Source organism: Pan paniscus, chromosome 16 (assembly GCF_029289425.2).
Source record: "Pan paniscus chromosome 16, NHGRI_mPanPan1-v2.0_pri, whole genome shotgun sequence".
NCBI lineage: Eukaryota > Metazoa > Chordata > Mammalia > Primates > Hominidae > Pan > Pan paniscus.
In genome coordinates this window covers 39,136,107-39,152,279 of record NC_073265.2, presented here as the reverse complement: position 1 = coordinate 39,152,279, position 16,173 = coordinate 39,136,107, and the positions used below count along the sequence as shown (strand labels likewise).

At 37.7% G+C, this 16,173-nt stretch overlaps 1 protein-coding gene across 1 annotated transcript in view; it reads left to right on the top strand.

Moving 5' to 3' along the window:
- Nucleotides 1–16,173, top strand: part of ATP8B4 (ATPase phospholipid transporting 8B4 (putative)) — a 266,536-nt gene that overhangs the window by 209,845 nt on the left and 40,518 nt on the right. Inside the window, exon 23 of the mRNA XM_063596635.1 lies at nucleotides 13,754–13,901. Within this exon, the coding sequence (XP_063452705.1) occupies nucleotides 13,754–13,901 (148 nt within the window). The remainder of the gene's footprint in view (nucleotides 1–13,753; nucleotides 13,902–16,173) is intronic.

The following is a 16,173-nucleotide window of genomic DNA, read 5'->3' as shown; positions in this document are numbered from 1 at the left end:
AGTAATTTCATTTTCTTTGAATAAATACCCAGTACTGGGATTGTTAGATTATATGGTAGTTCTATTTTTAGTTTTTGGAGAAATCTCCATAGTGTTTTCTCTAGTGGCTGTACTAATTTACATTCTCACCAACAAAGTGTAATAGCTCCCTTTACCAGCATCTGTTATTTATTAATTTATTTATTTAATAGTAGCTATTCTAGCTGAAATAAAATCACATCTCATTGTAGTTTTGATTTGCATGTCTCTGATAATTAATGATGTTGAGCATTTTTCATATATAAGTTGGCTATTTGTGTGTCTTATTTTGAGAAATGTCTATTCATGTTCTTTGCTTTTTAATGGGATTGTTTTCTTACTGTTTTAATTGAGTTCCTTGTATATTCCAGATATTACTCCCTTGTTAGATGAATACTTTGCAAATGCTTTCTGCCTTTCAACAGACTGTCTCTTCAGTCTGTTGATTGTTTCCTTTGCTGTGCAGAAGCTTTTTCATTTCATGTAGTCTCACTTGCCTATGTTTTTGTTGCCTGTGCTTTTGAGGTCTTAGCCGTAAAATCATTGCCTAGAGACCAGTGTCTGGAAGTTGTTTTCCCTATGTTATCTTCTAGTAGTTATATCATTTTGGGGATTATGTTTAAGTCTTTAATTCATATTGAGTTAATTTTTGTATATGGTGAGAGTTAGGGGTCCAGTTTCATTCTTCTGCATATGGATATTCAGTTTTCCCATCACTACTTATTGAAGAGGATGTCTGTTCTCTAGTGTGTGTACTTAGTGTCTTTGTCAAAAATCCATTGACTGTAAATGTTTGGATTTATTTCTGGGTTCTGTATTCTGTTCCATTGGCCTATGTGTCTGTTTTATACCAATACCATGCTGTTTTGGTTACTTTAGTCTTGTGATATATTTTGTAGTCAGGTAGTGTGATGCCTCCAGCTTTGTTCTTTTTGGTCAGGATTGCTTTGGCTATTTGGGCTCTTTTTTGGTTCCATATGAATGTTAGGAATTTTTTTTCCATTTCTGTGAAAAATAACATAGTATGATAATTTTAACAATATTAATTCTTCCAATCCATGAGCATGGAATGTCTTTTCATTTGTTTGTGCCCTCTCCAATTTCTTTCACTGGTGTTTTGTAGTTTTCCTTGTGGAGGTTTTTCACCTCCTTGGTTAAATTTATCCTTAAGTATTTTATTTTTTTACAGCTATTGTAAATGGGATTGCTTTCTTTCTCAGGTACTTTCTCAGGTACTTCATTATTGGTGTATAGAAACACTACTGATTTTGTATCTTGATTTTGTATCCTGAAACTTTACTGAATTTGGTTATCAGTTCTAAGAGTTTTTGATGGAATCATTTGAATTTTTTCTGAATGTAAGATCATGTTGCTTGCAAACAGGAACAATTTGACTTCTATTTTTCAATTTGGATGGCTTCTATTTTTTTCTCTTGCCTGATTGCTCTGACTAGGAATTTCAGTTATGTTGAATAGGAGTGGTAAAAGTGAGCATCCTTGTCTTGTTCCAGTTCTTAGAAAAAAGGGTTTCAACTCTTCCCCATTCAGTATGATGTTAGCTGTGGGTGTCATATATGGATTGTATTATGTTGAGTTGTGTTCCATCTACACCTAGTTTGTTGAGAGTTTTTATGAAGGGATGTTGAATTTTATCAAATGATTTTTCTGCATCGATTGAGATAACTATATGGTTTTTGTCCTTCATTTTGTTGACGTGATGTATCATATTTATTACGTATGTTGAACCATGCTTGCATTCCTGGGATAAATTTCACTTGATCGTGGTGTATTATATTTTTGATCTGTTGTAGGAATTTTTTTTTTTTGAGACAAAAAAAAAAAAAAAAAAAAAAAGCCAGGTGCTCTGTCACCTGGCTTTCACTGCAGTGGTGCAATCATAGCTCACTGCAGCATTGACCTCAGGGGCTCAAGTGATCCTCCCACTTCAGCGTCCTGAGTAGTGGGGACTACAGGTATAAGCCACCACCACACCCAACTAATTTTTGTATTTTTTGTAGAGATAGAGTTTTGCCATGTTTCCTAGGCTGTTTTCATATTCCTGTGCTCAAATGATCTGCCTGCCTCCGCTTCCCACAGGAGGATCATTTGAGCCCAGGAGTTTGAGACTAGCCTGGGAAACACGGCAAAACAAGGCATGGAGCCACCACACTCAAGCCTACTGTTGGACTTAGTTTGTTACTTTTTTTGTTGAGAATATTTATGTCTATGTTCATCAGAGATATTGATCTGTAGTTTTCTTTTTTTGTTGTGTTCTTCTCTGATTTTGGTATGAGGGTAATGCTGGCCTTGTAGAACAAGTTAGGGAGAATTCCCTTCTCTTCAGTTTTTTGGTATACTTAAGGATAATTTATAGTAATTCTTCTTTACATGTTTGGTAGAATCTGGTAGTGAAGTCATCCAATTCTGGGTTTTTCTTTGTTGGGAGACTTTTTATTGCAGACTCAATCTCATTATTGGCTTTTGGTATGTTCAGATTTTCCGTTTCTTCCTGATTCAATCTTAGAAGTTTGCATGTGTCCAGAAATTTATCCATTTCTTCTAGGTTTTCCTGTTAGTTAGCATATAGTTGTTCTTAAAGTCTTGATCTTATATATTTCTGTGGCATAAGTTGTAATGTCTTTGTTTTCATTCCTGATTTTGTTTATTTGGATCCTCTCTCTTTTTTTCTTGGTTAGTCTAGCTAAAAGTTTATTAACTTTGTTCATCTTTTCAAAAAAACCAAGTTTTCATTTCATTGATCCTTTGTATTTTTTAGTCTATTTTATTTACATATGCTCTGATCTTTATTATCTTTTACCTTCTACTAATTTTGGGTTTTGTTCTTGCTTTTCGGGTTCTTTCAGTCATTTCATTATATTGCTTATTTAAAATCTTTTTACTTTTTTGATGTAGGCATTTATTGCTATAAAATTCTCTCTTAGCAGTGCTTTTGCTGTATTCCATAGGTTTTGGTATGTTTTGTTTCCATTTTCATATGTTTGAGGAAATCTTTTCATTTTCATCTTACTTTTTTCATTGGCCCAGTATTCATTCAGGAACATGTTTAATTTTCATGTAGTGTATTGTTTCTAAGTTCCTTTTGGTATTGATTTCTAGTTTCATTCCATTGTGGTCTGAGAAGATACTTGATATGACTTCAATTTTCAAAAATTCGTTGAGACTGATTTTGAGGCCTAACTTATGATCTATACTGGAGAATGTTTCATGTGCTGGTGAGAAGAATGTGTATTCTGCAAGTGTTGGATAAAATGTCCTGTGGATGTCTGTTCAGTCCATTTGATCTAAAGTCCAGTTTAAATCTAATGTTCTTTGTTGATTATCTGTCTAAATGATTTATTTAATGTTGAGAATGTACTGTTGAAGTCCCTCATTATTATTGTATTGGAGTCTACTTCTCCCTTTAGATCTAATGATATCTGCTTTATAATCTGGGTACTTCAGTGTTGGGTGAATATATATTTAGAATTGTAATATCCTCTTATTGTAATATCCTCTTACTGAACTGATCCGTTTATCATTATAAAATGATAATTTTGGCTCTTTTTACTATTTTTGGCTTAAAGTGTCTTGTATCTGATATAAGTATAGCTACTCCTGTTTGCTTTTGGTTTCTGTTTGTGAGGAATATCTTTTTCTATACCTTTACTTTCAGTCTATAGGTGTCTTTACAGGTTAAGGAGTTTCTTGTAGGCAGCATATAGATCACATTTTTATAGATCCAGATCCAGGCCATCTGGATCACATTTTTAAAAAACCCATTCCGCCATTCTGTATTTTTCAAGTGGAAAATTTAATTCATTTCCATTGAAAGTTGCTATTGATATGTGAGGTTTTGTTCCTGTCACATTGTTAATTGTTTTCTGGATGTTGTATGTATCTTCTGTTCCTTTATTTCTTTTTTATTATATATTTTTGTGTCAGTAGTTTTCTTTAGTTGTAACTTTGAGTCCTTTCTCTTCCTCATTGGTGTGTTTGCTTTACCAGTGAGTTTTGCACTTTTATGTGTTGTTCTTAATAGTAGATATTGTCCTTTTGCTTCCAGGTTTAGGATTCCCTCAATTATTTTGTAGGGCTTTTCTAGTAGTGTTGAATTCCCTTAGTTTTTGCTTGTCTGGGAAAGACTTTATTTCCCCAAAGAGGGTAATTTTATTTCTCCACAATAAAGTAACTTTATTTAGAAATAAACTTATTTCTCCAAAAAGGATAACTTTGCTGGGTATAGTATTTCTTGACTTCCAGATACTGTCTTTCAGCACTTTGAATGTATTATCCTGTTATCTTCTGGCTTGTAAGGTTTTTACTGATAAGTCTACGGTAAGTCTGATGGAGACTCCTTTATAGGTGACTAGATGCTTTTCTCTTGCTATTTTTAGAATTTTATCATTGTCATTGACTTTAGACAGTTTGACTATAATGTATCACAGAGAAAACCTTTTTGCATTGTACCTGTTTGGGGATTGCTGGGCCTCCTGTATTTCAATGTCTAAATCTCTTGCTAGAGTTGGGAAGATTTTATCTATTATTTCAACAATAGGCTTTTGAATGCTTTTGTTCTCTCTTCACCTTTGGGAATGCTGATAATTCAGATATGTGGTTGCTTTATGTTGTCTCGCATGTTATGTAGGCTTTGTCTACTCTTGCTAATTCTTTTGTTTTACTTTTGTTTGGGTTATTTCAAGAGACCTGTCTTCTTCTGAAATTCTCTCTTCTGCTTGATCTAGTCTATTGTCCAAACTCTCAAATATATTTTTTTATTTCATTCAATGAATTCTTCAGTTGCAGGATTTCTGTTTGGTTCTTCGTTATGATATCTACCTCTTTGGTAAATTTCTCAATCATATCCTGAATTGTTTTTTTCATTTCTTTGTATTGTTTATCTTTGTTCTCTTGTATCTCACTAAACTTCCTTAATATCATTATTTTGAATTATTTTTATGGGAATTTCATAAATTTCCTATTCATTGGAATCTGTTACTGGAGAATTATGGTGTTCCTTTGGAGTTGTATTTCCTAGCTTTTTCACGTTTCTTGTGTCCTTATGTTGCTATCTGCACATCTGGTATAACAGTCGCTTCTTCCAATTTTGTGGATTTACTTTCATAGGAGAGGACTTCCTCAATATGTATCTTGGTATTGGTTGGGTAGGGCACTTTGGCTTTGATTCTGGATGTGTGCAGTAGTATAGTCTCCATATAATTTATTTGGCTTTCTTTTTTTTTTTTTTTTTTTTTGGTAAACAAAGCCAGTGGTGTCTGTGACTTCCTCAGTGGCTTAGGGTGTGGTTGTTAATGGAGACTGTAGTGAAGTTTTATTGGGCATGGGGACAGCAGGTGGGACAGTCCTTGGGCCCCAGTGGGAGCAGTGGTAGGCTGAGTCTGCCTGTCTTTGGGCCCAAGGGTAGCACATTTGGCACTGGCATTAGTGTGTCCTGGTGGGATGATTCTTGGGCCACCAGGAGGCTTGCTTAGGTGACAGCAGTAGAAACAGTGGGCTGGACCTTGGGCCCCTGGGCTGCAGGCATGGCATAGGCAATGGCAGTAGCAGTGGTTGGACAACTCTCTGGCTCCCAAATAGCCTATGCTGGTGTTGGCAGTGGCTGTGACAGGCTGGTCAGGCCATTCCCCAGGTCCACGGGTGGTAAGTGCAGGTGGGTGCTAGCTGTGGTGGTAGTGGCAGGCTGGGTTAGTCTGTCTTCCAGTCTCTGGGAGGAGTGGTCATGATGATGGATGGAGCCACGGCAGTGGATGGTGGATGGAGCAGGGTGATCCTCAGGCCCCTAGGTGGTATGCTCAAGTACTGGGGTGGGGGGTATGGAGTGCGGTCAAAGCCAGACTGGACAGACCTGTCTGTATGTTCCCCTTCTCCCCGCTGTCCAGTGGTATGTATGGGTGCTGGCTGTGGTGGCAGGGACAGGGTTATCCCAAGGCCTCTGGTGGAATGCTTAGGTGGGGGTGGCAGTAGCTGCACTCTGGCCGTGCTGGCTGCTGGGGTGAGTGGGATTGCTTTTAGTAGTAGCAGCCTTAGGCAGGTGGCTGGGAAGTGTGTGCTTTGGCTGTAGGTGGCAGCTATATGTAAGGTAGCCTATCCTTAGGGCATGTGGAAATGTGAGGAAGTCCTGTTGCTGGAAGGGTAGTGGGGTTGCTGTCAGCGTCTTGCACTTTGGCCATGGTGGCAGTGGTGGCAGTGGTGGTGGCTGCAGGTGGGGAATGTCAGTGGAGCTCCAGGAATGTGGAAAGCCAGGTACTGTTGGGCCCTCAGGCAGGATGCAGTCTGGTGGGACTGGGCTCTCAAAATGACACTTTGCTGTCATTTTGTGGTATGTGGGACCCAGTGTGAGCTCCCTCTCTGGGGCAATGGCACTGCCTTGTCTTCAGGCAGCTCCCTATGTTAATTTCAGGGTCTGAAAGGGTTGAGAGGCTCTCCCATGGCTAGGAGTGGAGTCTGTGGTGAGATTGTGGACCACTGGGCATCCCTCACTTATACTTTCCCTACATAGGAGAGCCTTTCTGGGCTCCCAGCCAGACACGATGCCTTGTTTCCCTCTCCTTCTTTTAGGTGTTTCCTGTCACTTCTCTCTTGAATTCCAATATTTTCTCTTAGATGACATATTTGAAGTATGATTATCTACTCTCTATCTTGGTGCTTCTTTGTGGAGGAGGCAACTGCCAGATGCCTTTAGTCGTACATCTTGAAGGACCACTCTCATTCAGAACTTGACTCTTGCTGAAGGAAGATAGATGCAAACAGATCTAGATTTTAATAAGCCTGTTGCTAAATGTTTTGAGACAGTGCCTGGAAGAGTATTGTAGGCAGTACACATGTATTACCTCATTTTGTTCTTAAGAAACTCAATCATAGGCATTACTGTTTTCCCTGTTGGACATATAAGGAAGTTGAAGTATATAGAGGGTAAGTAACTTGCCCAAAGTAGTCCGTGGTTCAGGTGGGATGTGAATCTAGGCAGCTTGGTCTCAGAGGCTGTGTACTTGCGATGTGTTTCCCTAAACATACCTCAGATTTATTTTTATTCCCTTTAATAATTAACCTAAAAATATAGTTGTTAAGGTATCTTACTGCTTCACTTGAGTAAATGGTCAGACACCAGATTAGCAAGTAGAGTCAGCAGAAATTTCCAGGGGAAATAGCAGATGTAGGAGAAAGAGTATGGGCTTCATGTCAGCTGGATTCAAGTTGGAATCTCAGCTTCATGCTTAGGCTGAGTGGGAAACTTTTGATATGTGAATAACCTCTGTCTGCTTGGTTTCCTTATTTGTAAAATGGGGATACAAATATCTACCCTATATCTTATTTTATTTGGGGGATTAGATAAGAACTTAAAGCTTTATGACTGTTCCATGAGCATCTTTCTTGCCTTCCTCATTCCTTGTCTATTTCCTCCCTTCTCCCTTCCTTCATTCTTTCAGCCACTGATCCCAATCTTTCCACCAACAAGGACTACTTTTGTAACTATTTCCCCAATAAGGACAGCAGGCCTGAAACAGTGGGGAAGGAAAGGGTAGAATAAAATAGACAGCTTTTTGGAGGTAGAATGAATAGGTCTTGTAATTTGATTGGATGTGAAGAGAAATAGTAGGAGGCTTTGTCACTGCTAGGTTTCACAGCCCAGAGTGTGCTCAGGCATGCAAGAATAGAAACTCATTAAATTTTCTAAAACTGAACTTGAACCTCTTTCTGTCTGAGGACAGAACAATTAAACTAGGCATTTTCAGTTAAATTTAGTTCAAGTCTGGGATGTACAATTGCCTGTTCATCAGTGTCTACCCTGCTGGCATCCAGCACTTCCCACGTCTGTGTTCCTGTCTGGTCTCTGCTCTCTTAGGGTTGTTGTTGGCTTTCCCTCTTGGCTGACTTCCACACTCTGCTGGGGAACCATGGAAAGTGTGGCTGCTCTTCCTCACCTCTCTATGCCCAAGATGACTTGTGTTCTTATATGGCCACTTCAGTTTCTAAAATCCCTTTACTCTGCTGTTTCCCCTAAATTTATCTGAGGATTCCATTAGCCACATGGTTCCTTCATCCACTACCAATTCAGGGGCGGGTCAGGACCCAGGCTTTTTTTAGCCATCACTTATCAGTTTCTAAACTCCTCAAAGTCCTTTTTCCCTAGGCTGGGATGGGAAATGAAGGAAAGTAATTTCTTCCTACTCTGCTCCTTTTGTCATCATTTTAATGCCTTGACTCATTTGAAGTTTATTCTTTTGATACTTAAAGAAATCCCCCCCTTCTTTTTCCAAAAGTCCAATTAGTGAAATTCCAGATTGCTGAAATTCAGACTAATGATGCTGCTATGAGTTTCAAAGCCCTATTTTGGTGCTCAAAAACAAAAGTTTGGTTCTATTTTTCTCCTTCTATATTTGGCTCTGCAGATCCTCCTGAAGCAAAGTATGTTTCTAGTTAAATGGAGAGGATCACTTGTGGTCCTAGTAGTAGTGGGAAAAGGAGCGATTGAGTTAATATCTCAAGATTTTATCCAACTACATTTGGTTGACTAGATGACACAACTGTCATTACGTGGAAAGAATATGGAGAAATGTGAACTACTTGTATGCTGTTGTTGGGACTGTAAGTTGATAGAAACTCCCTAGAGGACAAACTAGCGATATATTTCAAAATTACACATACGCATAGTTTTACCCAGTGATTCTTCTAGAAATTTCCCTTAAGAAAATAAGTGAACAAATGTATGAATTTGTATAAAAAGGAATATTTATTGCTGTATTGATTTATGATAATAGAGATGAGAAATAGCTCAAATAACCAGCCATGAAGGATTTTGTTAAATGCTATGATATATACATGCAATGGAACACTCTTCAGTCATTCAGAGTGATTTTGTATTTTTTGACATTGGAAAATGTCCATGATATTTTTGTTAAATGATAAATGAGACTACAAAACATCATGCGTAATATGATCTCTCTTTTTGCAAAAAAGTGTGTGTGCGTGTGTGCGTGTGTGTGTGTGTATATATATATATATGTGTAGGTACATATATGTATAAAACACTATACATCTACCCACCTCCTTACCTCCTTGCCTATCAAGATCTGGAGGATATAAACAGTGGTTCTCTCTGGGTGATAGAATTATGGATCATGTTTACTTCCTTCTTCATGGCTGTTTGTATTATCTGATGTTGTAATAGTGTTTGTGTAATGCTTTTACAATTAGAAAAAAGCTAAAAAAGTTATCTTTTTTAATGAGAAGAAAAAATATTCAAAAGAAAAAAAATAAAGAATTTCCAGCTAGACTCAATATTTCAGGAGCCTTGGGGCCACCTTGCTCAGCTGACTGGAAAATAATGTTATTTCTACTCAGACTTGTAGGTAACCCCATTCTTAGAGTATAAGACAGAGAGGCAACGTATGATAGAAAATTCTATGTAAGAGAAATCATTATAGTTATAATGTGCATTTTCTTAATATTAGGACTGGGGGTAAAATGGCATCCAAAAAAGCTATTGCTCAAAGTTGCTCTCTATACTCCTAATCTCAGCTACTTATATCTAAGCCTACAGCTTTGGGATGAAATATTGAAATCATAAATTTGCACCATCTCTTTTTCTTGTGTTATGCTTTTGAGTTCAGTGGGAGTTCATTTAAAAAGAAAGTGTAACCAAAGAACAGGATCTGAACAATAGTAGCTATTGAAAAGAAATGACCAAAATGCTTATATTTAAACCTGTCAAATGTGCTTAGATTATTTCATAAACATGGATATATAATTTTTATACATATCATACATATGGCTTGTTTCAAATTTAGTGTCGTGAAACCATTTTAGACACTTTGAGTCCTGGGTTAATTTTGCTGCTGTAGCTGCCTTATTATTAAAGGCATGCCTAGAAAGCTACAATTAAACCCTGCTATGGTTTCTCAGAAAATTACTACATTGAATACATTTCACCAATTCATATGTCTTCTGCTGAAAGGAAAACAGACTGAGAATTTAATTTTGATTGATCTGAGAGGAAAACTCATTCCGTGTTTCATTTTTGTAGCATTGATCACGTGTTTTGTTATTAGAAAAACTCATGTTCTTTAACTAAATCATAAAGTGACTCCACTGCTTCTAAGAAGTATCCCAGTGATATAACTAGGAATTGATATTTCTTCTTTAATCAACAAAATATGCATCAGTATTTTTTGAACATCTACTTGGTGGAAAATTATTTATTTGAATGTGCAGGGTTCTCAAATGCAAATGGCTTCAGGAACAGGCATATAGCATTAATCATGTGATCTGGGCTATCTATTATACATCAGGGAGTGACGGGGCCTTTGGTGAGTGGGAACATCATGTTGGCCATAAAGCCATAGAGATTCTTTAAGACACTGTGCAGGCCAAACAAAATGCATTTTGGTCCTAATTCCTAACCCCTAGTCACCCAGGAAAAATGTTTTAGTACATTAAATTTCTCTCATGAATCATAAAATTTTAGAGCACTTACTTAGGTAATCCTGTAGATCTTCTGGCACACACTGGTGCAGCAGCCCAAGTTTTCATGATCTATTTTGACTGCTTGGGGCACTAGCCAAACTGACTGGCTGGTCCCATTTCCTGAACTCTAATAATGAAACTGGTTCAGTGGTTGAACATCTTAAAGGTCTCTCAGGTAGGGTAGTAAGGAATAGAACTGGGAATTCAAATCAAAATTTCATGTACTTTCTCCCTTTCTCTACTGTTGGCAGGGTAGCGCTGTCCCTTAAAACTGTCCCTCCAGCACTGTGTCTTAGTCCAACCTAGAGGCAGTCTGTGGCTGACTCTATGTGTAAACCAGCTTGGTGCAGTAGACCAAGAACTGTGAATGCGAAGACGTAGGTTCCAGCCATGGATCTGTCGCTGGCTAATCAAGTGGCTAGAGGTCAGATAACTCAACTGTGGAAACAAACATAAGATGTCAGAGGCAGTCTGAACCCAGGTTTCCAGGTTCCAAGCTCAAAGCTCCAGCTTTCATATCAAAGTCCAGATTTTCTTCTTTTAAACAGGATGTCATGGTTTCAATCCATTTCCCAACAGATCGATTTTTTTTTTTTTTTTTTTGAGATGGATTTTTGCTCTTGTTGCCCAGGCTGGAGTGCAATGGCGCCATCTTGGCTCACTGCAACCTCCGCCTCCCAGGTTCAAGTGATTCTCCTGCCTCAGTCTCCCGAGTAGCTAGGATTACAGGCATGTGCCACCAAGCCTAGCTAATTTTGTATTTTTGGTAGAGATGGGGGTTTCTCTATGTTGTTCAGGCTGGTCTTGAACTCCTGACCTCAGGTGATCTGCCCGCCTCAGCCTCCCCAAATGCTGGGATTACAGGCATGAACCACTGTGCCTGGCCACAACAGATCAATTTAACCTTTCAATATAGAGTGCCTTAAGAGGACTGACTAAACGACTCTTTTTTCCAACCATCCTCTTTTCTTCTTTATAGGTTGTATGCAAGCCAGTATGTGCCTAACTATGCTTTGCTGTGCTTGTAGTGACATGGGGCTGTGAATGCCACAGTTGCCTCAACTGTTAATGCGATTCTGCATGCCAAGAATTGTAATAAACTGCCCTTCATTACGCAGCTTGGAAAAAACAGGCACTCTTTTGTTTTAGCATTTGTTATTTGTATTATGTGGTTAAGCATTGTGTGTTACGCTTCAAAAATGTATAGCTCATAGTCATTGAAGGGAGTTATGTGTAGCTTTTTCCCTTCCTAATAAATCGTTTTTGTGAGAACCAGCTGGTGTTTGAAGAGCTAAGTTCCAGGAAGAAAAAGAAATGACAGCTACAGAGCGTGGGCAAAGGTCTAGAAATATGAAAGCCCAATCTGGCCAAGAGACGTTGGCCTGTACCGAGAAAATGCAGTGACAATTTCAGCAGAGCCAGAAAAACTGTCCCTTTTCTGCCTGGAAAAGGGTTCATGTGAGATGTTAGGAAGACAGTTTAAGGAGAAAAAAATCCTAAGTAAATAGAATTTCAGCCAATACTTTCATGAACTTCACCCTTCTTTGGAATGTTTTCACTCTCTAAGGGGAAAACAGATTGAGTCATTTATACAGCGAGTGAGAACTTTACTCAAAAGGAGTACTCAGGAGATGTTTTCCCTGTGGTGCTTTCTGAAGTTGCAATTTATGAGCTCTGCAACATTGTCAGAGAAATGTTCATTTCCAAGGAACTTGTCTCCCTTGCTTTCTTTATTATTTGGCACTGTACATTTTCATGACTGTGAGGAGGATTCCCTGACATAGTTATCTGATGGGAAAGTCTGATCCTCTCACTTAAAACAATGATTTTTCATGTCTGTTCTACCTCCCTCTCCCCTTTGTAACTCCCTAAATTTCACACATAGCACTCTGACTTTATACATCTTTTTCTTTGATTCTGCAAACTGATTGTTAAATGTGTGATATCATTCTTGGAACCATGTGACCTCTGGGTTCCTAAATGCAGATGTGATTTTGGTCTTGGACAGCAGAAGGAGATATTGAGCTAGAAGTTAATGTATCTTTTTGTATCATTTTTATTTTTAAACTTAGTATGTAAACAATTGGTGTTACATTTTCAAATAATTAGACAGCTGAGGGCTAAAACAGTTGTTTTGGTAAGTGGACATTCTCTTCTTTCAGAGGAGCCTCGGCATAAAACCATTTTAATAAACATTTTCTACACAGGTTGAGTAACTTCATTTCGCCAAAAGACACAATATTCACTTTCTGGTCTTCTCTCACTCTCCATGTTCTCCTGAGTGCTCATTTTGTAAACGCCAGTTATGACCCATGCTGGATAGTTCTCTGGTTGTGGTTGAAGCTTCTGTAGGTTTGTCAGCTTGCCTTATGTTACTTCAAAGCCTGCACTCAGCTGTTCTTGAAGAGGAATTTCCCTTCCTTTAAAGGCATCATCTTTCCATTTTGGAGAGAACAGTAGAATGCCACTTCTAAGTGTGCTATGTCACCATACAATCTTCCTCTTAGATGGCAGAGATGCATGGGATGTGAGCAGGATTGTTTTATAGCTACTGCTAATTAGATCTAGAGCATTTGGAGGGCGTTTCCATTTGGAACAACCCTCTATACTTTGGTGTCTAGTTTTTTTCCTAGAAGATTTATTCTATTTTTTAAGCTGAATACAATTTTTTCTTAAAATGTTCTATTATAATGGCTATGCCAATTCAGTAAGTACCATCATTTTTTTCTTGTTAAAATTTTTTTAAAAAATATGTTTCTCAGAGGACTATTTTAAGCTGGATCGTATTACATTGTACCTCAAATTGATGAATTTATTTTATATATAGATGTCCTGGAATTCCTAGAAGATTTCATCAATTGTCTTTAGTCTTGTGCTTTCCATTATTTAACAGCATGCATGCCAGATAGTGGTTCTTAAGCCCTTGAAGCTCAGACAATCTTAAGTACCAAATCTATCAAGATCCCCTAGTTCAAACACAGCTCAAGATGGTGATTTAGCTTTTAAGTCATTTTAAATGTTTAAGATATTGTATTTTCATTATGTTTACTCTCCTACATCCTGGAATTTGGAAATTTGCTATGATATTCCCATCACAAAGAATTATCCAGCTTGCTTACTGAAACTGGGTCTTATGCCATATTCTCTCTGAATAGTGGTGAAATAAATTTACCTCTAGGCAAGTTTCTTGTTAGAGTTAGTAGGCATGCTCTGTATGCTTTGTTATGTTTCACTTTTCACCCTCTCCTTTAAGGAAAGCAAAACAAAATTTGTTTGGACAAAACAGAAATTTTTCCAATGGCCATGTAGTTTGTGAAAAAAAGCAGCAGCTGGAGTTGGATTCTATTGTAGAAGAAACGCTAACAGGAGATTATGCCTTAATCATAAATGGCCACAGTTTGGTGAGTTTGCCTAAGGTTTTTGTCCTTTCTTTTTCTTCACTGCAATAATCATCTCTTTTGTGCTATCATAATGAGAACTCCTTTGTCTTTTCCAGACAAATGTCACTACTAGATACAGGGCATATGCGATGATTTCCTGTTTGCAAAGGGAAAGGAAACTTCTAATATATATCTCATACATTATTATTTGGATCACCACAGTAAAGGGGAGGTTCCAAAGAAATGCTAAATTCACAGAATATCAATCTTGTCTAAATGACTATAGACCACTTAGCAGTATTATTTAAGTGCCTTTCTAGAGGGGAGTGTTACAGCTCACTGTTACTTAATTAAAAGAATGCAACTGGGTGGATGTATTATAATTATTGCTCTTACTAATGTTTGTGATTTGTGGAGCACAACCTGACCTTCATGTAATTACTATACGAAATTATTGCCATTAAGATACCTCTAGTGGTTTTTCTAAATAGCAGCATTTTACAGCAATGCCAAACAATTTGCTTTGATTAGGAAATCTGGTTCTTGTCCTAATAGAATGAACTTGCATTGTACTTTTAATGTAGTTCAGATTCTGAATCTTGAACAAACATGAAAATACTCTTCTGAGTTTCTAATTTAAAATGCAAAAGCTCCAATTACACTCCAGTGAAATTATAATTTATATGCACAAAGAATTAATCTCACATCTTTCTCTGGCTTTGATGATCATTTTTCACTTTAGGGTTTGGACAATAAATGTATCTTCTTGTAGACAGTTTCTTAGAGGACAAAAGAAGTTGGGTATGAGGATATTGTGTTTTCTCCCTTGCGATCAGCTGTCTGTTGTTAGCTCGTAGTGCTTAGAGCATTATCCAGCTGGATTCCAGACATAATGATGTGTTGCCTTCTACACCACGGAAAGTTACAGAGCTCAGCTGCAGGCCAAACTCAGTTGAAAGTTTGTCCACATGACGCAAAATTCCTTTATGCACAGAAGAACAGTAACTGAAAATTACGACTGTCATCTGGGTCTTAAAGCTGGTGGCCCCCAAGCTGAATTCCCCAGAGACCACAATATGGAAAGGGAACCTTATGAGTTATACTTTGACTTTCTCTCAGGCTCAAAGAATCCAATGTGTGGTGGCATTAGAGTACTCAGGTGATAATTTATACCATTCTCTCTCTCTGTCTCTAAGTGCATTGAAAGAAGGAGGTAAGATAGATGCTCTTCAAGAACACCATCATATTCAAAGCCTGAAACTCATGGAACCATGAAATGCCGTTTTTTATTTAAGGAGACTTGACTATGTTTTTGCTAGTATGGTCAGAAAGCTTTTTCTTTCTTTCTTTTTTTTTTAAATCATGATTCTAATTTGCTCAAATCCTGATGCTTTGCAGAATGTAATTGGGCCTTTGTTTTTTCTCAGAGTCTTAGCATAGTTTTTCACTTGCTGATAATAAAAAAGAGAGAGAGAGAGAAAGAGACCATTCTAGGCAAGACAGACAATTATCTGTTTTCTCTTTAAGAAAGAGTGGTAATATTTGAAAATGCCAACTCACAATTTCACCTAGGAATTATAGGTTTGAACATGAGAATTTTCTGTACTGAGTTATGTTTTTATATTCATTTACCCATCCAGCCATTCATCCATTGACATTTTTATTAAGCGTGCCCCGGTCACAGTGCTAAAGTCTGAGGATAAGACTGTGAATAGAACATGGTTCTCGTTTTAGGGATTGCTGTCTAGTGGGTGAGATAATCACACAGTGGTATGACAAATACTGTAAAAGAGGAATGAACACAATGCTTTGAGAGCACAGAGGGAGACAAATTTACTTCCTTGTGGGAGAATCAGGGAAGACTTCCTGGAGAGAGTGATATTTTCAAGTAGAGGTAATGGCAAGTACAAAGGCACAGAGGCAAGAAAGAGCCCATTCAATCATGAGGAACAAGCAATTTGGCATGATGGGAAAAAAGTGTAGACTTAAAAGTGGTGATAGAAGATAAAACTCAAAAGGAATGCAGGGGCCAGATTGTGATGGGCTGTGAATGTCTTGCTAAAGATTCACTCAAAGATACTGATGACTCAAAGTGTAAGTGGATTTGTTTCCTCTTAATGTGTTTATTAAAGAATTTACAGTAAAACATTTTCTAGGAAAAAAAATTGCACAGTTAATTGGAAGGGATTGTGCTATCTTTTTTAGTGATTTCTTGGTATAGCTAAAGGCTCTTATGCATTTGGATAGGAGCAAGAGTAGAAATGGTTGAGGAACCCTGTCTGTGACGCAGCTT